General features: G+C 38.3%; 1 protein-coding gene across 1 annotated transcript in view; it reads left to right on the forward strand.

Moving 5' to 3' along the window:
* LOC143369724 (furin-like protease 2) overlaps positions 1-24539 on the forward strand; it is a 40944-nt gene extending 16405 nt beyond the window's left edge. The window contains exons 5-13 of the mRNA XM_076814021.1: positions 312-528; positions 6539-7004; positions 13782-13969; positions 14534-14782; positions 17915-18383; positions 21079-21278; positions 21346-21627; positions 22036-22253; positions 22873-24539. Coding sequence (XP_076670136.1) covers positions 312-528; positions 6539-7004; positions 13782-13969; positions 14534-14782; positions 17915-18383; positions 21079-21278; positions 21346-21627; positions 22036-22253; positions 22873-22980 — 2397 coding nt within the window. The 3' untranslated portion in view covers positions 22981-24539. The remainder of the gene's footprint in view (positions 1-311; positions 529-6538; positions 7005-13781; positions 13970-14533; positions 14783-17914; positions 18384-21078; positions 21279-21345; positions 21628-22035; positions 22254-22872) is intronic.
* Positions 24540-26075: the final 1536 nt, after the last annotated feature.

The following is a 26075-nucleotide window of genomic DNA, read 5'->3' on the forward strand; positions in this document are numbered from 1 at the left end:
ACGTCACTTTGTTCGTCTTGGCGAGAGGAAGAATCTAACGTTTTTATTTTTTTAAAATACTAATTTTTAAATAGTAGTAGTTCGGGACGCGACCGCCAGGCGGCGACCGGGCGAGCGCTTCTCGCTTGCGAAATAGCACCGCGGCGGGAATAAGTGGCCGAGGGCTCTCGAGTTTACAGATTGTAATTACAGATTACGAATCAGTCACGCTAATATGTTGGGCGAAGCTGAGACGGGAGACGCTAGTCTCTTTATATAAGTTTCACTAACAAATATTTTTTAATGAAATGTGTGAAACAATTCTTAAACAGGTTTCGTTGAGGTTCTTTCCACGAGGAAATTTAAGGTTGCTGTTGACCTCTCCAATGGGAACTACATCGACCTTGTTGTTCGAGAGGCCGCGGGACGTTCTTAGCTCAAGCTTCGACGACTGGCCCTTCCTCAGCGTGCACTTCTGGGGTGAAAAAGCTGACGGTCGATGGACTCTGCAGATCATTAATGCAGGAAATCGGCACGTGAACTCACCAGGCAAGTAGTATTAATGTCTCGTTTCATCAGCAAGCGGTATGTTTGCAATTGATCTTTACCCTCTTGACTAATTGCTGTGTAACGCCAGAATCAAATCTGCCGGAAACGCGGGCTTCGTGCAAATAATGAATTGGGGCAAGTTTACGTGGTATTATGACACGATATTTAACTGCAGCCCTTGCATCTAATTTAAACATCAAATTTGAAATGAGTTACAGTCTATAGCTTCAACTTTGATTAATTAATCGCGATGATTTTAATTAATAACAAGTTCAACTGGTACAGGAAGCCATATAGAATAATTGAACCAAACCGTGTAAATTACGTGAATTCCAGAAAACTGTAATTTGTTAGATTAAATTTAGTTCGAGAATTAGGAACATGGTGAGGTTAATTTGATGGATCCTTTTTTATTAATCGGTCAATGAAATTGACCTCTCGCTGTGTTTGAGAGCCATCAATCGAAGCTTATTGAGACGTAATTGAAGGTCAATTTTCATCTGTTCGTAATCAATGTACTGATAATAACTATCATAAATCATATTTTCTCGTGTAGAAATGACACGTGAACGAGTTTCCACTACCAACGTATTACCTTCGTATTTTTTTAATTAATAACACGCACAGGACTACAGATGGAAGGGTAGATTAATATTCTATTGAGATTTACTTGTTGCGGATACGCGACCTGGTGGCGAAAATTAAAAGCAGTTATGTCGGGTTAGCTGTCACATGTAATATACATTGTTAGTATCGTTTTAAATCATTTAAAGTATTCTTTATAGAAAAATAGTAAGTTTTCAGATTATCTTGAATATCTGCAGAATTGTAAAAGATATCGAAAAAAAGTTAAATTCAAAGTTCCATGGTTTTTTATTCCCTATAAATCGGCAATAAAGAATTTGCGAAAAACATTATTTTAAAACATTAATTTATAGAAAAATAGTAAGTTTTCAGATTGTCGCGAATATCTGCAGAATTGTAAAAGATATCGAAAAAAAGTTAAATTCAAAGTTCCATGGTTTTTTATTCCCTATAAATCTGCGATAAAGAATTTGCGAAAAACATTATTGTTTTCCAAATTTATCCCCACCACCATTTTTTCGACAATTCTTTATCACCTTTATATTTTATATTCTTCTTCGATATTTTAGGGTATCGAAAGCCATACAACTTTGAATTGAACTTTTTTCGATATCTTTTACGGTTTCGCAGATATTCAAGATAATATAAAAACTCACAATTTCTTTGAGAGGGTGTTTTAAAAAATATTTACGTTATTAGCATCACTGGAGCTACATTTCTGCAAAGTTTCAGATTTTTTTCAATTTTCGAGTTGGCGGACTTCCCTCGCAAAACCAGCTGTGTAAAGCTGCATTGTGAAAATTATATTGTATTATCTTTCTCAATAATTACTGATATTTCGTAAGGACTTCCTTTCATTAAATTTGATATTTGCAGGCAGAAGCCCTTAATTTATACTGCTTATTGTTTTCTGTAGCTATTCCATATCAAATTAAATGGCCTGCAGTAATTATTTTTTCACCCTCTATAAAATTCCGACTATTTCATGTGGAATTTGTAAATTCCAGCACACTATTTAACGACACAAACATTATTGCACTTCTTTTTTAAAATGTGTGTTAAACAATTTTCATTCGATCTGTCAATTGGGAAAAATAGAATTTCAAAGCTCCGTTGGAAGTTGCTAAGTTAGCATTAGTAATTATAGTGGCTACACATTACTAATTCATTTAGCACATACATTATTAATGCTTTTATTTTGCACTATCTATAAAACTCGCTTATTAAGAGCTTTAACTATATACGTGAGTCAGTTCGCTTTCTAACAATGGAGCTAACACTTTGTTGACGTTTGTGTTAACTGAACCTTATTAACTGGGAACTGATCCTGAAACTCTTCTGTAAACAAAAGTATGTAAAACTTTGATAAGATCTCTTTTCTTATGGTCGTACTTTTTCAAAAGATCCACCGACATACCTACGATGTACCCTGATGAATTATTCCGGATAGCCAGATATACTTGACGGAAATTCTCTGCAAATTTTCATCACAAATAAATTTTTTACACCTTCTTTATGACGAGTTACCTCTTAAATGAGCAGAAATTGGGGCAGTCACCTTATGTATTATTTTCATAATAAAAGGGAAACGCAAAAACAATCAAAAGCCATCGCCCAGTCATTGGTAGTGCTAATGACAGTAATCTTCATGAGAAGATCCGATAGAATATATAGAATGTTAAATTTTCAATAGCGTCCACATTTGTTTGAAAGGCCCGCGGGGCGAACGAACAATACTTTCACGGCAGAAGCGATCGCTTGGAAAGGCCTGGCCGACTTGAAGCGACATTTCGCCAAACTTTACGCCACTCAAAGTATTAACTTATGGAAGGAGCAGCCGCATTTAACGATGCGGAGCACTCAGCCCCCGATCGGGACACTGTGCCGTAACACCCGCCCATAAATAGCTACTTTGAATAGTGGCAAGCCAAAGAACTTCTAAATACCGAAAATGTATCGAAATTACGTTGATCGTAGAAAATCTGTGGTATTTATGAAACTTGGAAAATATTGAGAAACATACTTCCCTCTCCTATTTTAAAGAAACATTGCAGATTTATTCTGGGACTCAATTTTACAGAACAAAATAACTCTTTAAAGTTTGTAGATACAAGAAGGTTCTATTACTTTTAATGGACAGTAACATGCTGTACTCAACAGAAAAATAAATTTTAACAACAAAATCAAAAAGTTCTTATTGCCATATTCATTTTCGATTTTGGAAATATATGTTATTTTCCAACTAAAATCATAAAACGTTTGTCTACAAAAATTTTTCTTCTGCCTGCAATTCTTACCAAGGGATGAAATGTTAAAAGGTGTTCCATCACATAAGCTTGGGTTGCAATGACTATAAAGTATACATGTACAGTGTATTTCATGAAAACGGTCATACACTTTTGAGGTACATAGCACTCATCAAAATAATCTAGAAAATCTTAATAAACGAAAGTGAATGCTTATCAAGAGGTATATATATAAAATAGTGGCCATAGAAATTGCAACACCCTGAAAATATCAATGTTTCTGGTTTAACTCTCTCGCGTTATTTATTAGGCCTTAAAGCTTTGATTTACATTAAAGAAAAACACCATTTATTACAATAAATCAATAGGTACTTCAAAATAAATGTACCTTTACTAAATTTATAAATTGTGCAGACTTCGGACAAATCTAGATTGCAGATACATACACGGGAATAAACGAAAGGTGTCCAGCTTTAAACATTGCTAGCTATTATCAATGAATAATAACTTGGCAGTAAGTGTTACTTTTAATCTTTCTATACTCCGCGCTGATTTAGTACTTTTAGTGATTTGTACTTTAGTAAGTACTTTGATGTATACACATATCCTTTCTTAAGCCCCAAAATTCTAAACAATACGCGTATCGTTTATGTGCAATATTCGAAATAGTAATAACTTTTAAATGAAACAGTCCTAAGAAAATAGATCTTGCTAAAGTTTTCCCCACCAGTTCTCTCTATCTTTTCTTACAATTAGAGGAAGGTACAGCCCAATCCAGTCCATAAGCTCAATCTGTATTTCGTATTAAAATCATTTTAACAATAACATTAAATTTAAAGGGTGCTTGAACGCGTACGAGTAATAAAAACAATTTATTTTCTTTAATTTCGTATTTATTTTTTCAGGCATCGGGTGTCACACTTGTGCATCATCATGCAAGTATATCCAACGAGGATAAAACTGACAAACGAATAGAGGAATCCTATTTTTCATAGCAAATAGTAGTCCTATAGAAAACACGTTAATACTCTTTGATAGACGAGCCCTATCTAAATTCTAGCAGTTGGCTTCACAAAATTGCGACTGCAGTGATTTATGCATACACTTTATTTAGTAGAAAAGTATTACGTATTATGTAATAGTGGGTGTCTTGTACAACTCGCCTTCTTTCAGTATTACGTGTAAAACACATTATAGATCCACCATTCATTTGAATTAATTGTTGTACGGGAAATTTTAATTATTTCATACGTTCAGCTGGGTAAACAGAGTTTATAATTACAGTTCGCGTGCCACGCATATTGGTTTAAATTTTAATTGGCATCACCATACATCATTACTCTTGGATAATACCTCTGTAACTTTAAAGTAACTTTATAAAGCTGCGACTGGTTGATAAGAACGCAATTCTTTGCAGGTTAAACAGAATATTAAAGAAACCGTTTTAAGAAATAGTATTCCAACCATCGAAACGACGTACAAAAAATTCACAGACGAACCCACGCGTTCTAGAAAATAATTCTTTATATGCAAGGTGTTCAGCGGCAGATAATAGAAAAAGAAATACGTGATTCTACGTGGCATAATAAAAGGAAAATGAAGAGTAACGAAATTGCAGTGGAGGCTTTGTTTTTTAGTTATTAATATATTTTTGGGGGGTTCCTATAATTTTCATACCACACGCGCGTAAATTTATTTGTAATTCTGTTATATCCCAGAATGTTTGCCACTTGTACCTTTTTCCTTAAATCCGTCACTGATTAATACTTAAAAGTTCAGGTCAAAATCGTCTGAAACACGGAGAAGAAGCTTGGGTAACAGCTTACTTCGTAGAATTACAGTATTGTCTCGTTATTGGCTCGCTGGTGGGGACCGGTGTTGAGCCCATATCGTGAACGGGCCCTAATTCCGAGTGTTCGTTTCTCGCTTCCTTCTGGCCGAAGGGGGGAGCGAGATGGAGCACTGCGTGCGCGGCGAGCGTGCGCGGTGGTCGCGAGCGCTTAACGTGAGCCGGGCCTGCGTCAAGGTTTTGCGAAGCGGTTTTCGTGCTCACGGTAAGCGCTTGCGACCATCGCGCGCGCAAAGGACGGAGTGTCAGGCGTCCGAAAGACGGAGCGAGACAAAACATCAACGCGTGGTCTGTCTCGTACCGTCCTCGCTCGCTTTCAGTGCCTCTCGTTCCATCTCGCTCTCGCCATCGCCCGGCAAGAGCGACACAGAAGTGGTGGGGATAGCGAAAAGCCCGTATCGTGTACAGTAATCGCCCGTTATGAGTCCGTTTTTTCCGCCCGTTGAGAGTCCCGCCACTACCCCCACCATTTCTTGGAAGCCTGCGGACGAGAGTGAGAGAACCGGATAACGAGCGAGAGGACACGAAGTTGCCGTAGGGTACGAAAGAGAGAAAGCATGATACTTTGTCTCGCTCCGTCTTTCAGCTGGAGGGACCCGCGCGCGGGTCGAGCCCAAGCTCGAGCCGCCAGCCCCGTTCGACGGGCTCATAACGGGCGATTACTGTACACCAAACCGAGCCCATAACGAGACAATACTGTAATGAGAATTGCATCATTGTTTTCTGACGGCGATACACTACCTCTACTGACCTACGCAACGCGACACGCTGGTTGCCGAATTCCTGTGCTTCGGGTGATTTAGATCTGAATTTCTAAGTTGTAATAACTAAAAAAAGAAGCCTACACTGCAATTTCACACTGAAAATAACACTCTTGATTTTCGTCTTATTTTGTTGCGTAGAATCGCCCATTTCATTTACTATTACTTGTTGCGGAACACCTGGTACATTTCGATCTTTGCGGCGGTAGTTCTACCACGATCTTCGACAAGTAAATACGAGCTCTTGATACCTACAATTTGCACACAGTTTTCGGTGGATCTCGCTCGCAAAGGGTCGAGATCCTTCAGGTAATTTCGCGTCATGCGCTGTTTGAACGCGTCCCTGTAGGCTTCAATGCAGATAGTATAATGTGAAAACATTAACTAACAGAAGCTACATCTTCACGAATAAAATTGTAATTCCATAGCTGAACGCAACTGAATTAGGCTCATTGAATTGAAACTATGACAGAAAGCTTATAACGAAGGAAAAGAAGCATGAAATTAATACCAATACGATGCCAGTGAAGCCTTTCTATTATACGCGTGTGCGGCGTTTGGTGTTGCAGGGATCCTGAAGAAGTGGCAGTTGATCTTCTACGGCACAGCGACGAATCCCATCAGGATACGAACTCGCCAGTTTAACCCGGTACAAGCGCATTCTTCGTACGCCTCCGTGCATTACCCATTCACAGTAGACGATGATCCACTATCGCCGGGCCATCGCGGCGACGTCGACTTCTTTCCTTCGTCTACCTTTCAGAGCTACCAGGGCCCGTACGTCGGCGCTGCCTCCAACGTCCAAGCGTCCGTGGCAACCTTGGACGGCTCCTCCGCCCCCATTTTAACCAATCGACTACCTGGTGACACGGCCTCGGCTTTCGATTCGTCTTCGTCCTCGTCTCAAGTCGGGGACGACTCACTGGACACTACTAGAAAGATCCTTCACGACTGTGATCCCCAATGCGACCCTCAGGGTTGCTACGGGAAGGGGCCGACCCAGTGCATCGCCTGTAAAAATTATCGACTGGACAAGTAAGTGGCTTTGCGAGTACATCATGGTTTTGGACATTTTGCCTTTTAATGCTGGGAACTGCTCGACAGGGACAGGCACAGGGCTGTGAGCAATTACGGACTCAACCATATTTTTACAATTCTCATAATATTGAAACAAAATTGACGAAATCGTTTATGTACTTTCAAACAGGAAACAAAAATTTTCTTCGGAAATCTGAAGCAACAGTCCTAATTGTCCTTTTTGGAACATTGAGCACATAATTTGTACAGGCAAATGAAAACAAAAAAGCTTTTATATGAAAAAAAGTTCTTACTACTCAAGTTTGAATATATGTAGATATGAACAGTCGTTTCTTGGGAATGTTGAAGAAGAAAAGCAGAAATGTGTTTGCGGCTATAATTGTTCACATAACTGTATGCAATGGCTGGCTGATAACCTTGCGCTGCTAATATTCACATGTTCTGAAAGTGGGTTTACGCTATAATGATAGGTCAGACGTCATACAAACATATATTAGGTTAGCAGAAATTTACTAAGTATGTTTAATTGAAAATGTACAAAATTAAATTTTCACGACGTACTCTGGTTACTCCCTGATAACTCTGGTGACTCCGTGATAGTCCTCGCTGGCCTGATATGAGTTCAGCAGCTACTTGTTTATATTATTTTATATTATTTTACATTTTTTGGCAGTATTTTATATGATTTTACATTATTTAATATTATTTTATATTATTTTACATTATTTTGCAGTATTTTATATGATTTTACATTATTTAATATTATTTTATATTATTTTACATTTTTTTGCAGTATTTTATATGATTTTACATTATTTAATATTATTTTATATTATTTTACATTTTTTTGCAGTATTTTATATGATTTTACATTATTTAATATTATTTTATATTATTTTACACTTTGTTGCAGTATTTTATATGATTTTACATTATTTAATATTATTTTATATTATTTTACATTTTGTTGGAGTATTTCATATGATTTTACAGTATTTAATATTATTTTATATTATTTTACAATTTTTGCAGTATTTTATACGATTTTACATTATTTAATATTATTTTATATTATTTTATATTATTGTTATTTTGTATATAATCAATCGTTAGATGTCTGAGACGTAAGGAAACATTGTTTCTGGTATTGACCATAAAAAAATTCTCAAACACCGCAATCAAAAACGCAGTCTCAGGCACACGAAAAATAAGAATTTAGTCACTTTTCATAAGCAAAAATAACACTAATACCTTATTACATGATAATTTCAAGAATAAGATACTTGTTAAAGTGCCATTTTACCATCACTTACCTGCAGTTTGAACTTTCCATTTATCTTCTAACGCACATATAATAAATAAACAAGCGATCGTTCGCAAATAGCACGAAGAATTTCACGAATAATGCGCTGCTAGATCAAAAACGCTCTCTCACTGTATCATACTAACTTCAATTGACATAATTATTTTACCACACCATAAACTAGGAGATTCGGCCTGTCTGTTAGTTTTTGTTCCATCTAAATTGAGTCAGACAATTTCGAGTTACAGACAAATCAAAAAGTATCACGGAGTAACCACGAACTTACCCTAGTTTACCCTACTCATATTAGTTCATACACAATAGTGCCCTATAAATTACACGACCATGTCTATATATGCATATTTTAGCATACTTTTGATATTGATATTATGGAAACTAAGGAAAGTTCCAAACAAGATTTGCTACACTAATCTTTAGCTCACAAGGGATGATCCCGAACCCGAAAATTCAAAATATTCTGAAACTTCATAAAAATGTAGGGGATTCCCTCCTGATTACAACGCAATTTTTGTTTGCTGCCCAAATTCACTAGAAGGGGGTGAAATTAACCCCTGAAAATTCGGCTATTTTCCGATTTTGTGTTATAACTCTCGAACTGTAAGAGACAGAAAAAAAGTTTCAAGACAAAAGTTACGTCTTTTAATTAGATCTATCATTTGGTAAAAAAATATTTTACAGTTCGCGAGTTATAGCACAAATTCGGAAAATAACCGGATTTTCAGGGGGTCAATTACACCCCTATAGAGTGAATTTGGGCAGCAAACAAAAATTGCGTTATAATCAGGAGGAAATTCCCTACATATTCACAAAGTTTCAGAATTTTTTAAATTTCCGGGTTCGGGATGTTCCCTTGTCAGTGCATTCGTAACCAATGTAACTTCAAAGTTATTTTTTTCTAAAAAAAAGGAGATTATTTGCAGAAATTTCGTTATGTTTTTTTATATATTTTTTCATAGAAGTTCAGTCTGCTTCAATTATTTTGTTGCCGCTAATAATGGACCGCCCTGTATGCGTAGCTGGTAGATTAATCAGTGCTTATTTGAAAGCGCATAAAACTTCTGATTGAAATTTCACATTTTCGGTTCGTTAAATTCGCCCGGTGATATAGAAAAATTGCTGCGGTTGTAATGATCAAAGCGTAACTGGAAATACTTTTATTTTCCCGTGCATACATATAAATGTTCTGTTTTAAACTGTTTTGATTCGAAACGAAACTCTGCGCTGGCGGGTATTCCAACAGATCCTTCACCTGTTCATTAAGGTATTATTAAACGAATATAATTCCATGACTATTCATACGAGCTTTTCTATAATAAAAATATATTTTTCCAAGTCAAAAACGAAATTATTGGCAAAACTTTGAAAGCAACTTATTCATTTCTGTTATCGTTTATTTCATTTCACAATGTATTACATTATAAGCACACGACGATACTTCTTACGATAAAAAGAGACGGATAAAGAATTTTGAATTTTTCAATATGAGAGCAGAGAGATTTTGGTATTTCATTTTTAAGTCACGAGTACCACTTTAAGGAAGATAGCACGTATTTCATTACAGAATAATTCAAGAATTCTGCGTGTGAAGAGTTACACAAGTTCCTTTTAATATCACCCCTAATATTTGTTTATTAACTTTTTTAATATTGTACTTAACAGCAGATGGGTATTCTAAAAATTGCTATTAATTGCACAATAATGTGAGTACAAAAAGACGAGGGACCATGAATAATTAATATGGACTTGTTTTACATGCGAAAAATATGCACAAAATGCATAAATAAATAATGAAATTAATGCATTGGGTAGAATTTAGATTAAAAAATTTTTAAAAAAATTTAAGTTATTCTTTCTTCGACCGAGTAAATAAAGCTTACTTTATGCGTAATATAAAGAGCACGTTCGATGAATTCTGACGTTAATCAGTAGAGAAACGCGGGCTGTTAATTTCGCGGCTCAAAATCGCCGCTTTATTTCCGTACTTATTCATTGTGCGCGTTCATGAAAAATGAAGCATTCGTTTCGACAGGAAATGAAGCTATTCTGTAACTCTTCTAGGCGTGAAATTGGCTGCTGCACCTCTAATTAATTGGGCATGCAATGTTTATTCCACATAAATACAGCCCTCTCGTATTTCAAAATGCTAGTAATGACGCATTAATGATACGAAATGCTTTCAGATAAATCAGCTGTGTATAATTACATATCTGCATATCATCAATGATTTATATGTTTATCTTATGAGCGCTGAAACGTGCTTAATCGTCAGGATAAATAATATTACCTCGATTTGCTGGGACACGTTTCCGGTACAACTGAGTTACAAAAAAAGTATCAACATTATTGCAGGCTACGGAATAACATCACACAAGCTGTTGTTTGTAATCTCAGTGCTTGTACGCCTTCTCTAGAAAATTCTCTAGAACAATTAGAACCTTAACGAGAGCAATGTAAAGGATGTGTTAAACAGTACTCCCTTCGTTAATACCACTTCCGATTATTTATCTGCATGAACCGAACTAAGTTTTTATAGTACGAAATTACACACAGTTCTTCTCAAGTAGTATATGCATATTTCGATATTATTTTATACACGCCAGGCCCCCATAACTCAGCACATCAAATAAATCTCTGATTTTTCATATTAGAAAAAATCTCAGAGGAATAAAAATCTAAAAGGAATATATTTTAAAAACTAAGGGTCTAGGATAAAATCTGACTACCCCACGCGACGCGGCAGACATTTTTCCTTCGGAAAGCATCAACAGAAGTGGTAAAACACGTTTTGTTTTCAATACAGAAGCGAAATAGTTTGGCAAAACGTGCGGCGCGGACAGTTGACTACCACTGTCGACGCCGCACGTTTTGTCAAACTATTTCGCTTCTGTATTGAAAACAAAAGGTGTTTTACCACTTCTGTTGATGCTTTCCGAAGGAAAATTGTCTGCCGCGTCGCGTGGAGTAGTCAGATTTTCTCCTAGACCCTTAGTTTTGGAAATAAATTTAAAAATATCTGCAAAAGTTCATAATGCACCAACTTATATCGTTGTATTCGAGAGGGTTTATATAATAATTTGACGCAACAAGCAACCGAATAACTATTACTGTTTTGACACAAAAGATGTTCAAAGTTGAAAATTTGCAGTGTTTTTTCAAAGTCGAATTTCTCAAAAACTGATAGTGATGGCGACAAACGGTTTGCGGATTTGTTTTCAGCGCACAAAAATCTATAAGAAACGGCTATTGAATGTTACAGACCAAAATGGCTGTTGAACAGCGATATTTCTTATTTTATTTTTGTTATTAAGCTTTTGAAATCTCATATGAGGTTTATTTCTCTAAATTTTTAGATTACAATTTTTCAAAAAGCTGAGTATGCTGATGGTAGTATTTTTACACACGACACCTGACACAATGATTCGAACTCGTAGTTATTTTATCGAATCGACAAATTATTATTTAAAGATGGATACGTGTTTTAATGCACTCAACTAATAAGAATATTGAACAGTGCAAAATGTAGCATGCATACTTGTTTTATGAAACTGTAGAATTACTATATTCCTCCATCGTCGCAATATCTGGCTTTAAGGCATGTGTTATCTGGGATCTATAATTCAATAATGTACGATGGAATGCACGCAATGAAACGTAGGTATGCCACTAACAGAGTAATCGCTTTAGTGATGGGCTTAGTGACGCTTCGAATCACTTCGATTCTATACCAGTCTCAAATTGTTTCGAATAATATTCGGATCCCAAAAATCCGCGCAATCTTGACGAATCTTTAGTTTCTCGTTCGAGATACGACAAGTTGGCAATAGAAAATATTCTTAGACACTTAACATATTGCAAAACAGACCATCGAGATTTTCAAAATTTCCTGTGAAGTGATTTTTCGAACTTAATTTGAACTTTCTACAGCCACCATTGAATCGCTTATTTGGCAATTTTCAAGCATACGTATAACAAAAGATAAACCGTTGATGCCGATTAAGATGTTACACTTACTTAGAGACTCGAAAAAGAGACAAACTCAGTAACTTATTTGGAAAGAAATACAAATAGAAATCATACCAAATTTTTCCCACTAAAAAATATATTTGTTAATTAGATTTGTCATAATTTTACTCGAATAATAATAATCGGGGTGTTGTCCAGTGGACACTGTTGATCCGCTGCGATGCGATACCGAAAATCGAGGTGGTTTAAATAATTGATTAAAAATAATCGCGACGTTTTCCACTTTTCAATATTGCATTTTCTTATAAAATGTCGACCGTTTCAAGAACAAACATGTTTCCATTGAACAAATCGTAGTGTGTAATTATCAAAAAAATTAGGATTGGAATTTAAAAATCTAACGAGTAAAAGTTATGAGTAAATATTCATTTTGGGGGGAAAAAATGGTACAATATCCACTTCTCCCTTGGCGAAAAAAAAATCCTTTTCTTCGGGACTTTTGGTAGGGGAAGGTGGGGTAAAACGGAACCCTTAACTTTGGAGGGTGATAACTTAAAATCGGGAGGAGAAAAAGACACGAGACTTCAACAGGAGTCTTCAGTGGACCTTAGACTATAAGAAAATCAAAGTCATTGTTAAGAAAAATCTTTGGGAGCGACGGAAAATGAAATTTACCGGAGGTATTGAAATCTTCGCCTCGCTCAAATGGTGGGGTAAGACGGAACACCCACTCGAAGACCGTGTAAACGTACAAAATCTTTATTTTTATGATTTAAAATGTATTCATTTATGTTAAAATCTATAAATATATGTTTTAGGTATAACTATTGCAAATAAAATATAACAAAAATATAAATTATACATATAAGAGAAAATATTTTATTAGATAACATGAAAATTACGGAAAATAATCAAATATAAATATAATATCGTAAAAGAAGGATAGATTAATACAGTTTGTTTATTATTTTATGAACAAAAATCACATACAAATGTATCATCTTCCTTTTCAGCACTGGTGCAGGCCTCATGTGCCCACCCTTTACATGCAATCAATTTAGTAAACATTTAATATTTACACTTCAGCGTGTGGTAAAGAACTTTTTATATAGTCAAAATCTAGCGTAAGGACTATAGAATCCAACGATGTACTTGCCGTTATTAATTTTCCAAATCCAAGTACTGAAAAGTGGTCGAAAGTCCAACGCAATATTGAAACGTCGATACCGGAAATTTTTCCAACTCTCTTAATGGAAAAATAACGCGTGCAGGGGTCTATGGTCTACCACAAAACGCTATGAGGACCCTTTGGTTCCATGTCACGCGATACCAACTCATTCGCAGCTCGTATCTAACAGAAACATTGGTGTTCCGTTTTACCCCACTTTCCCCTACATGTAACCTCTTGTAATGCGAGTAACCGACCCAACAGTGAGGTGGAGCTGTAGAACGAAGAGTTGTTACTTATCAGAAGTTTGCAATTACAGTACGTGCGTGAGTCGATGCCCGCCAAGGAGCTTCCCCAATCAGGGTGGCGTTTGCTGGCCTTGCCACGAGTCCTGCGAAATTTGTGCCGGGGCTGGTCAGGACTCTTGCCTTTCCTGCGCGCCTGCTCATCTCCGAGTCACCGATTTAGCAGTGTGCCTGCAACAGTGCCCGGAGGGATATTACGAGAGTAAGTGTAAAAGATTCTGTTAACACCAATCAGGGTTGAAAGCTACCAATCAGGGTTGCACAGAGTATGTCACGAAATTGGGACGTGACGTATTCCCTACTTCGTCGAAGATAACAGAATGGTAGGATTCTATAATCATTTGGCTGGGAATTTTGATTTTGAGGATTCTATAATTATTTGGCTGGGAATTTTGATTTTAAGGGTTCTATAATTATTTGGCTGGGAATTTTGATTTTAAGGGTTCTATAATTATTTGGCTGGGAATTTTAATTTTGAGGATTCTATAATTATTTGGCTGGTAATTTTACTCGAGAGAACTATTCCTTCCTAGTGCTTCTTATTTTTCATAAATACACCAACCAGCGAAATAGAGTTGCACTTTTTTTTTAACCACAATAAATTCATGATCCTCAAATGAAGTCTCTCCATCTTTTTACACTTGTTTATCCTAAACAATTTCTTCCATTCAACGCGAAATAAAGGGAATTAATCTCGTAAGGAACATCGCTGCGTCCAGTTACCGTTGATTTTTTTGTTCTACACGAAGCACCTGTATATTTTCAGATACAGAGAACAGTACATGTGTACCATGCGAGGCGAATTGCGCCAGTTGCCAAGATAGGCCGGATAAATGCACCAGCTGCGAGCATCACCTGGTTATGTATGAAAACAAGTGTTACGCGGCTTGTCCTCTCTCTACCTACGAGACACAAGATTACAACTGCGCCCCGTGCCACTCTACGTGCGAAACTTGCAACGGCACCTCGCAGGATCAATGTATCTCCTGTCGGCCTGGATTGTTTTCCCTGAACGGTGCGTATTCGTCCGAACACTAATTTTTTTTTAAAAAGGATGCTAAACTCAGGGCTCGATCTAGGAAGGGTTGCAAACACAGTAACTGCCCAGAGCAGCAAATTTGGCAGAAAGAGAAAAATTAAAATCAATAACAACCGATAAAAAAGTAGGTGAAGCGGCAAAAAGTAGATAATACATGTTTGAATTTAGTAGTAAACTCATAAATTGTGTTTTAATCACCCATGTAATTAAATACTATTCAGCAAAAAATAGTGTCGACCAGTATAGACTCGCTATATTCTCCCTTTTAACTCGCTCAAAAGTCTAAAAACTTTCGAAGGACTAACTAAAAAAGTTTCGTCACCCACTGACGACTCCTAGGGCGCGTCTGCGCTTGAATACACACTATAGCCGAAAACGGAAGAGAGGCACTGCTCATAGTAGTGCAAGCTGATAGTTTGGCTCTGTGACACTGTAAAAGGGGTTCCGATATACTCAATTGAACAAAGTGCTGGTTCATCAAGGTGCTTGGTCTGGTTCAACCTACCGTCGGTCTTTGGCTGACAGGGGCGCAAACCCTTGCCTTTCAAACAAATCGGAAGACCTTAGCACCGCGGCATAAGCAGTGGCCAACACCACCCTTGTGCACAGTGTTTTGAAGTAGATATGGATATGTATTCCATTAGCTTCTATACTGTGCATCACAGAATATATTTAGGTCTTTGCAGGGCACAGAGGGGCATACCTCAAACTCCAGATTGCACCCGTATTTGTCTCACTCACTTGTTTCTTTAAGGGGTAAAACCACTCTAGAGACAGAAAAAAAGACCTAAATTTGACAATTTATTTTGGGAGTATGACAAACGGAATAGAGTTCCTTTTCAGAGGGATTATTTAATACATATTGAAGTACGAAAAACAATTTTTTTATTGTCATTTTTATACAAAATGGTGGCCGGGATAGAGCCCGTCGTCGAAAACAGTTTTTTTTTTAAAAAAACACACCGCCACGGGAGGACGGATTTCTCGGCATGTACGAGTCCTGGAACAAAAAACAAAAAACAATTATAATCCATATACAATTGGCTTTTGAAGTACGTAGGGATTTTTTTTAATCAATTTTTGTGGAAGTGGTGCACTTTTTAAGAAATGAATCGATTTTTGCCCTAAAAATGAGCATTAAATTATTTATAAAAGAAAAAGTTTAGATTCAATCAAAAAACGGCTACGCACTTCCAATGAGAATATTGTTGTGAAGCTACTGTAAAAATTTCAAATCGATCCATGCAATAGTCTCCGAGAAATCCGTCATCCCAGTTTGAAAAAAGTGGTTTCGTGAAAAACGCGTTTAAAGTTTTATGAACACTTTAATCCTTGAAATTTTTGTTTACCCCAATCTGCGATGCCTGCGCCATACATTTGGCCATCCAGGTCGAGGTTCGTCTCCTCCTCTTCCTTCCTAGATGCGTTTAAGGATATTCGGGCCTTTTTTGCGGCATCGCTAAGCGATCTCTCGGAAAAGTCGATGCGGCGCTCGTCAGTTTCCACGCAGAAGTTATAACAGTTCGGCCCAATTGTCATACCCAAATTCTGCACGAGCCTCGTGACAGTTGATAGGCCGTCATTATATACGCCTGCACTAATACAAACTGCCTATGGCGTTAAAGCTCTCTTTGCTATTTTGCGTAAAGCTATACTGACTCACACTGTTTTTAGCGTAATTGTTACGTGTATATACTGCTGGTTCAGTAACAACGCTTGATTTTGACCAATAATATTTATTATAAATGACCGTTACTATGGTCGAAATATATGTAAAATGTATTTAAAGAATATGTATTACAAATGTGTTTACAAAACGTGTATGGCCGTTTCCAAGGCCGACAAGAGCCGAGAACCTTTTCTTATTTTGCTGGTTTGAGTTCTGCTCTTCCTTCGCCGCGTACCCTCTAACGAAACCTCGGTTTTCCCCACCACCTGGTCTGCTACGGAGGTCCGTTCAGGGCGGAAATATTTGCGTTCCAATCAGTGTCCTTAAGGTGACACGTTGGGCGTTTTCCTGGATTTTACCAATACTCCGCCCACCGTTCCAAATGAACAAAATGCAGTGGGAGACACCGTACCAAGACCCCGAGACAGGCCCCAAGGTCCCGCGGCAGGAACGACCCTCACGTGCGCGACCTGTCCAGGGGGTTTATGATGCGGCAATCACTATTGAGTGCCAGGAGAAACTCCAAGACCCGGCATACCTGGGATTTGGAGCTTTCCCCTGTTTATGATGCCAGATGTTTAACAGCTGCAAAAGTCGCGCTAATGAAAATTTAAGTTCAAAAATAGCGAAGAGAGCACGTCCGCATCATAAACCCCGTCGCCTTTCGAATCCTTAACACACACATACACGTTTGTTATAGTATTAGCGTACACTGGTGACCTCACGAGGAACCCTAAGAACCGTTTGCTTTGTAGTTAATAGTTTAACTTACTATTTCGAAAGGTAAAAGTAGTACAAAGGCGAGGAATCACAACGCGCCGCGTGCCTGCTCAGCGCGCGCTCTGAGGCGCTGCGGCAAAATCGGTAACTGAACCTTTTAACATTTGTTTCCCACTATTAATCAAATGGCATGTTGTTTTTATGCCCCTAAAGTATCGTTTAAGCAAAAAAAATCGATTTTTTTAAAATCCTACAGTGGTTTTACCCCTTAAAAAGAGAAAATAAAATCTGTTAAAACTAAACACAGACATCAGTGTAACACAGCGCCCACCCACGAGAGAAGGGTGAGAAAATGAACCTACAGTGACAAAGAAAGACAATTAAGTTGGGTTCGCCATGCAACAGATAGAGGTGGTCTCACAGTGACAGACGCTCCTGTCGAAATCCAACAAGCTTCCCCATATATCTGAAAAGAGCCAGGCAGATAGCGACACTGTGAATGAGGAGCTGGCTCCTAACGCAATTCACTGGGAAGTAACACTGAGGGGCCTAAATAAGTTGGTCCAAGTACAGTGTCCAAACACTGTGCTGAATCTTTCCCCAAACTGTCGACGCTCAACTCGACTTAGATGTCACCTTTGTCCTGCGCTTCTTTTACCTTTTCCACCGATTGCACAAGATATTCTACAACGATCGAGTAATTACCCTACAATTTATAGGAACTTGCCGAGCGTCCTGTCCAGCCGGATACGGTGCTGACAAGAAGCGTCGAGAATGCGTACCCTGCCCGCCAGGGTGTGCGACCTGCGCGACGGCAACTTGCACGGGCTGCATCGAAGGATGGAGCCTGAACAAAGAGGGCCTGTGCGCTCCAGAATACCGTGATCGCTGCGATACCTCCGAGTATTATGACAACGAGCACTGTAAAACCTGCCATACCTCCTGCAAGACTTGTTCCGGCCCTACCGAAGATCACTGCATATCCTGTACGAACTCGTTGCTCCTGCAGAGGAATCGTTGCGTCTACCAGTGCGACGACGGCTACTACTCCATGGCACAACCTTCCAGGCCTGTTTGCGTGCCTTGTCTGCATACTTGCCAGACGTGCGTCTCTCGATTGAATTGCACCGCCTGCCAGGATGGGCTGCAACTGCAAAGTGGGGAATGTAGATCCTCCTGCGCTCAAGGGTGAGTTCATTTCTTAAGCAACCTGTCGATGGCACTTGGAGACTCTCCAGCAAGAAGGGGCAGCTCCAAATGTACTAACTTCTAGATAGCTAAGAAGAACAAGTGTTGACGAATTATTTTTAGGTGTATATATATTCAAAGTATTTCAACCACTTGAAATCTATGCGTTAACGCGGCATTTAGCAGTATTTAGTAATAGTTTGGTAAACTATTTAATACAATTCTGCTTAGTAACAGAAATATCTTTTCTCTGTGGCAGGAGGAATTTTCGAAATTTGGAGTTGCCCTCTATTTGAACAAAAGTGTATTAAAATCGTTTTTTCTCGGGTAAATAATTACATTAAACGCTATTTTTAAGTTATTAAACTATGTATTAGTACATACATGGAAACATCAGTCTACACCAGGGTTTCCCAAACTTTTTCTGCAATGGAACACTTCGCAAACCCGGAAGTTTTAACTGAACACTTAGCTTATTTTTGGGGTTGGGTAATTCCTACTTAGTAGAAGATCTTTAAATGTGTTGCAGTGTATAAAACCTTTCCAAATTGTCGCGGAACACCTATTCAGGCTCAGCGGAACACTGGTGCTCTGCGGAACATAGTTTGGGAAACCCTGGTCTACGCAGTTTTATTTTAGAAATATTATAGTGGTGCTTATTAAATCATGATATAGTCGCGAAGTTCATCTGCTTGAGCATCGTCATTTGTACAAGAAAAAGAAACTACAAAATAATTTTCACCTCCAATTAACTCGCAGTTAATTTTTTTTTACATTCAGTGCTACTTATAATTGAATTCAGCTAATTATGGAGCTGTATCCTTTTTGCAGCAAAGTCTTCAATTCCTTTGCCATCTCTGTTATTTTTCGAAATAAACTAAATGTAGTAGGTACCATCTAATCGATTTACGAAGCCCGTCCCTTTTTAAGGTGTTATAAAACAAAACTAATCTATTATGATCGAGGGAGTAAAAGCTTCGAGAAGGATCTTTATTGGTCAGAACTTTCAGTTTTCAGTTTTTAGAGCTCAGTAGTTTATAAGCCTTTTATTAAAGTATATATGTAGGTAGAATATTGTAGGATTTGGAAAATCATGGTCAGGTATATTTACACTTTTCATGTTGATACATATTTCTTTAAACATATCTCGTACAGACAAAAATTTAGCCAGTGTGAAATTAACTGGACTCTCGTGAGTAAATCTTGAAAGCTATATTAGCTCATCGGCGAGCTGAGATACATTTGCAAGGACGAGCGAAGTATGCTATGGCGTGATTACCGAAAGTAATGACGGTAATAATTCAACAAATGGTTAACTTTATCTCTGTTATAGATGTCTGCTTTTGGCGGACGTCCAAAACGCAGTCAGTCACGCCTTAAAATTACAATTTATCACGATTCAATAGTCATAATTTAAAATTACAATCTACACCTATAAAGAGATATAACTTGCCACTTGCAAGTACTTACTCATAAGCTGCTGCCGTATTGCGGATTTTCCGCCAATTCAACATTTAATCATATTAATTATATAATAATAATGCTAATAATAATTTAATAATAACTTAATAACAATTTGATAACAATTTGATAACAATTTAATAACAATTTAATAACAGTTTAACAACAGTTTGACAACAGTTTAACAACAGTTTGACAACAGTTTAACAACAGTTTGACAACAGTTTAACAACAGTTTGACAACAGTTTGACAACAGTTTGACAACAGTTTGACAACAGTTTGACAACAGTTTGACAACAGTTTGACAACAGTTTGACAACAGTTTGACAACAGTTTGACAACAGTTTGACAACAGTTTGACAACAGTTTGACAACAGTTTGACAACAGTTTAACAACAGTTTGACAACAGTTTGACAACAGTTTAACAACAGTTTGACAACAGTTTAACAACAGTTTGACAACAGTTTAACAACAGTTTGACAACAGTTTGACAACAGTTTAACAACAGTTTGACAACAGTTTAACAACAGTTTGACAACAGTTTGACAACAGTTTGACAACAGTTTGACAACAGTTTGACAACAGTTTGACAACAGTTTGACAACAGTTTAACAACAGTTTGACAACAGTTTAACAACAGTTTAATAACAATTTAATAACAATTTAATAACAATTTAATAACAATTTAATAACACTTCAATAACAATTTAATAACAATTTAATAATATTAATATAATACACAATTATAACAATATTAATATAATTAAATATTAATTCATGGTACAACCGAAAAGACGATTCCTCGCACAAAAATAAATAAATTTTGAAGATTCATCGGATACTCCTTCACACTTGAATTTCGACGACACAAAGGAACACAAAGTTGTTTTTGTATCATATTTTTTTTATATCATACACCTGCCCTTATGCAAATATCGTTACATTATACAAGGATTAAAAATTATGTACATAGATCCATTTAAAAAAAAAACACTGCTACCTCGTTAGTTCCGTAAAAAAAGTTATCCCGGTGGGAAAAGATTCTATTCATTACGTTGTCCCTTTGAAACCATCTAAAGTGTATCCTACACGTTTTTCTGTATATTCAAATTCAAAGGATATATTCAAATATCCTCTTTTACACGACCCATTCATTTAGGACACCGTAAGCTGATGAAGAGCAAGGGAAAGTATCACACACTAATCGAAATTAAATTGTACTTTATGCGCAGGTATTACAGCGATAGGGGTCAGTGTGCCAAGTGTTATCTGTCATGTAAAACGTGTTCCGGGCCTAGAAGAGACCAGTGTGTCACTTGTCCTCGTGGCTGGCAGCTAGCAGCCGGAGAGTGTCATCCGGAATGTCCAGAAGGATTCTTCAAATCCAATTTCGGCTGCCAGAAATGCCACCACTATTGTCGCACTTGCAAAGGTAAGGTAAACGTTGCGTCTCAGACCTTGAAGGCACCACACGTTTCTAACACGCAAATGCATCGCAGGTGAAGGTCCACTGGAATGCACTTCCTGCCCACCACACTCTATGCTAGAAGGTGGTTTATGCATGGAGTGCCTTGGCGCGCAATATTATGATCCTCTGACGCAGCTCTGCAAGAATTGCCACGCTGATTGCCGAAGATGCACCGGCCCTGGGAAGTTCAGTTGCGCTGCCTGCTCGCCGCCATTACATCTGGACAAGTTAAACAATCAGTGCGTACCCTGTTGCACGGGCAATGAGAAAGGATCACTGACTGAGGAGTGCTGCCTCTGCGATCCAGAAACTGGTAAGGATGGCAATCATGAGTTGTTTGATGCGCAAAACTGTGGCGAAGATTCGGGCTTTCGGTAGGGGGGGTTCAGTAGGAACCAAAAAGCAAGGAAGTGGGTAAGTAACGAAAGAGAAAGAAGGTCAGAGGTTTACAGAAAAGGGATAAGAAAGAGAAGAAGAGAAGAAGAGAAAGTACCCACAAGTATAAAGTACAGCAGAAGTCTGTGGGGATATAGCAGAAGTACTTGAATTTTGTCATTTAGATATCTGAAGTTACAAACAAATCGGCGTGGTCAACATTTGAATTATTCAAATTCTTTTTGAAGTCTTGAGAAATTATAAACATATATTTGTAAAAGTGTAATATACATTTTACAATTATAGAGTTTCCGTGAATATATCTTTTCCGTTCTGACAATGCTAGGTGGCTGCAGGAACAGCTCACCGGCTGGAAAAAGAAGGGTGCCAGGAACAGAGTTTGCAGCAGCTGACACGGCCATTTCAGAAATATACGCAAATTACGAAGGAACGACTGATAAAAATGATTCAGCGTCACTGGCAATAACAGCGACTACAACCATAGCTGTTGCCATTTGTTTGGTGTCCGTTGCTTTATTTGCAACTATATTCATCGCGCTTCAGGTATGTATCCCGTTTTAAACAACCATATTACAAGCACTGTCTTATCAAACATCAGGATTAACTTAATTCGAACCTTCATACTGAAAGACCAGTGCAAGAAACTGCCAGTAAAGAATACAGAATGTATTTTTATGTGACTTATAAACTGACGGATTTAGATCAACGCTATAAAAAGTATCTCCACACCTACCCAGCATATGCTCCCATGATTCTTCCTCCCTCTCACATATCCCACATTCCCCCCAACTTATTGCCCATTCTGAATTTTGCCACCCCTACCAAACTTTTGTCCCTCTTCATCCTCCTCAAATAGTTTGACACCCTCAGGGACGGTATTATCGCAGCAACTCTATACCATTTGTTAAATCCAAGATTATTTTTATCTCATGTCCCTGAACCCGTATTCCTTTCCTGAAATTCCTCCCTTATTTCTCAACCTTCTTCTGCACATTTTTTTACTTCCTCCGGGGAATGCCACTTTTATTCATAAAGTCTCCTCCCCTTTCCATTCCGTCATCCCCTGTCAGCAATCGCTCGCTAAATCACCCTCCTCCACCGCCACCGCCACCGCCCTCCCTCGCCCAGTAGTTAAATGAAATATTTGTTTTTATGTACACAGACGATGTCGGGAAGAAGAGAAGCGAATAAGGGTTACACGCAGCTGGCTGTGAGGGTGGAGCCCCCAGACGACGTTGATGCCGACGACACGACGGAGCTGATGACCTAGATATTCATTTGCCAAACCAGCTACATAACGGGACCCCTCGCCGGAGAAGTTTAATGAAAGTCGGCCAGTCTCGATCACGATAGATCATGCGTTCGCGTGGGTTTAGAAACTGTGACGATCAGGGCCTGGAACAACTGCGCTCGAATAAAATCCAAGTGGTCCGAGAAGGAGGAACAAAAAAAAATAGACAAAACAAATATATAAATATACGTTGATGGAGGAGGAACTGGGGGGATAAAGTGTCGGAGGAGAAGAACAGACAGAAGAGGACGAAGGAAGAAGAGAATTCGTTCGAAACGTGATAGTAAAGACAATTTTTCTTTTTTTTTTGACGCACTGTACAGGAAAGTGTGACTGTTGTTCACTTATTGATAGTGCGGTTGCGTGTGCGTCGTGTGAATGGCGGTGAATAACGTGTTTAGGTATACTTCCGTTAACGGTTAGGCGCGTCGCTGAATCCTGTCGGGTGCACCAGCACTAGTGTACAACGCCGAATAATATTAATAGGAGTACGGCTAACAAATGAACGAAAAGGGTGACAGACATTCTGAAGTGCCTGATTTACAACGCCCTCAATAGTGCTCTTTCGTCTGCCCTTTTTTTTATTGCTTTCTACTTGAACATTCGCCTGTACTGTGAAGAAACGCGTGTCGCCAGCAGGAAGAATTCGTTCAGTCGTTGCTAAATGAAAATTGAAACTAAATAGAAATTCCATATATGTATTAAGTAAACTTGTGTTGCAGGAGCGCAGGTAATTTTAAACATTTTTGTTGCTTATAAATATCGTTGGACTAGGTGTCTTGTGTTAGGAACAATCTTGATGCTTATAGCAAAGAGCGCGCAGGTCGAAGTCGCCTTTACCTGTTGATTTCAATTAAGGACCAGGTAATGTACTTACAATTATGCATTACAAAGCGTCGCTGTAAAACGTTTACGATAGTGGCGGTTCGAAAATGACGAAGACACGGCGGAAGGGGAGGACAGAAGAAGAACGTAAGAAGCTGAACAGTGAGGGACAAGGAAGGGATAAGAATCAGAGGAGAGGAGGGAATTTTTTTTTGTATAGGTTCGTTCCCGAATTAACTCGGCGTCCCTGGACGACGAAAGCCATTCTGAGTTTTCTATCAGTCATTCCGTTATTTTCGATCGATCGGCATCCAGCTCTGCATCTTTATAACTATCCGTTGTTATTTACTGCATTGTCTATGTATTTGATTTCGTTTAATAATCTATGTATTTCCCGCGTTACTCCTAATTCATTTGTATTATTCGTTATAACAGTGGGGAAAGAGAGGGAACAGCCATGTTGGTATCACGTGAGAATTGAATTTCGAATAAAAATGAAAATGATGCGATGAACACACATTTTAAGAGCTATAAACTGCCTGCGCCTACCGTGTGAATATTGAATTTCTCCTCGTGATTTGATATAAAGCTATTATTGTACTTTTATGATGAACATGATTATAAATATATACATATACATATACACACACATATATATATATATATCTATATACACACACTCAGGCGTTTAAATATATTCTGAGTTCGTGTTACCATTGAGATATCATTATTAAATTCTCTGATATTTCTACACCTACAATTATTACCTCCGCAAAATGGTATAAGTGGAGACGAGTTCTTATTGTCGTGCATCGTGATCATTGTTTCAGGTAAGTGCAAACACTAAGCTTTTTTTATAATAACAAAAAAAAATGCATGCGTATCAGATATATAAGGGTGTTCAAAAAGTGATGGTCACTGCTTTCAGGAGTGAATCTGTAGATCGGTGGAGATTTGTAAAAAAAATGACCGCAAAATTATTTATAAAATTGAAAATTATTGTTAATTTTGTTTTTACATCTACAGAGGTGTACTTACACTGCGTTCCACATTAGAGCATACTCGTTTCGCGCAGGGATACATTCCCTGATAGCCAGATCTGGGCAGCAGAATCTGCCGTCAGAACTGCAGCAGTCTGTGTCCGCATTTGGCTGCGTTCTGATGTGCAGAGCCTGAGGTGCAGTGCCTGATGTCAGATGGACAGCAGATCGACAGCAGATCGACAGCAGATTTCGCTGTCTGCTAGGCACAGCAACAGCGCCATCTGTAGGCAATTGCTTGGTAATTCTGGATCTCAGATGGCGCTGTTGCTGTGCCTAGCAGACGGCGAAATCTGCTGTCGATCTGCTGTCCATCTGACATCAGGCACTGCACCTCAGGCTCTGCACATCAGAACGCAGCCAAATGCGGACACAGACTGCTGCAGTTCTGACGTCAGATTCTGCTGCCCAGATCTGGCTATCAGGGTTGTTAATTGGTAGTAAACCGGCAGGGAAAGTGCTACGACCAAATGCGAAAGTGCTACGACCAATCGCGTATGTCAGATCCATGGGAGCTGCGCAGATCGGTCGCAAATCGGTAGGGGCGTTGGTACACTCTTATATGGAACGCAGTGTAGATCAGCGTTGCCCCGATGGGCGGTCCGAGAGCACGAGCATCCATGGCGTTTTCCAAAGCTCGCGTGGAAGGTGGCGCTCGCAACCAATGACGTTGCTGATTTCATGTCGATTAAATTGATTTGATTTGTGGTTATAGGCTGATTTCAAGTCGTTTGGATTTGTGGTTATGGGTTATATTTATTGATGACTGGGTAATTTTTTAAACCCCTGCGGGGGTTTCTTTTCCTTCGTAATTTTGTATTGTCATCCAAACTACGCATGCCTGCAAAGTTTCAAGTCTATTGGATAGGTGGAAGTGGGTTAAAATTGAGTTTCTAGATTTGAACTAAACAAACATATATACATACAAACAAACAAACAGAGGATTGAAGCTAAATAAAAATCGTTTAATAAGAAACTTTTTGTTAATCAGAGGTGTAAGTGGGACTGTTCAAGTCTGTTCCGTCCAATTATATAATATCATTGTTTAATCATTAGTCAATTCCTGTTTATTTTCCCAATTCCGAAAATGTAGAACACTCTGGTCCAAGAGTCCCAGCTATATAAGCCTACGGGTACGAGCCTACTAGAGTTTTCCCCACCCGTTACATGCCCGCAACTTCATTGGTTTCGAGCGCCCCCTTCCACGCG

This window comes from Andrena cerasifolii, chromosome 6, assembly GCF_050908995.1.
Source record: "Andrena cerasifolii isolate SP2316 chromosome 6, iyAndCera1_principal, whole genome shotgun sequence".
Lineage (NCBI taxonomy): Eukaryota > Metazoa > Arthropoda > Insecta > Hymenoptera > Andrenidae > Andrena > Andrena cerasifolii.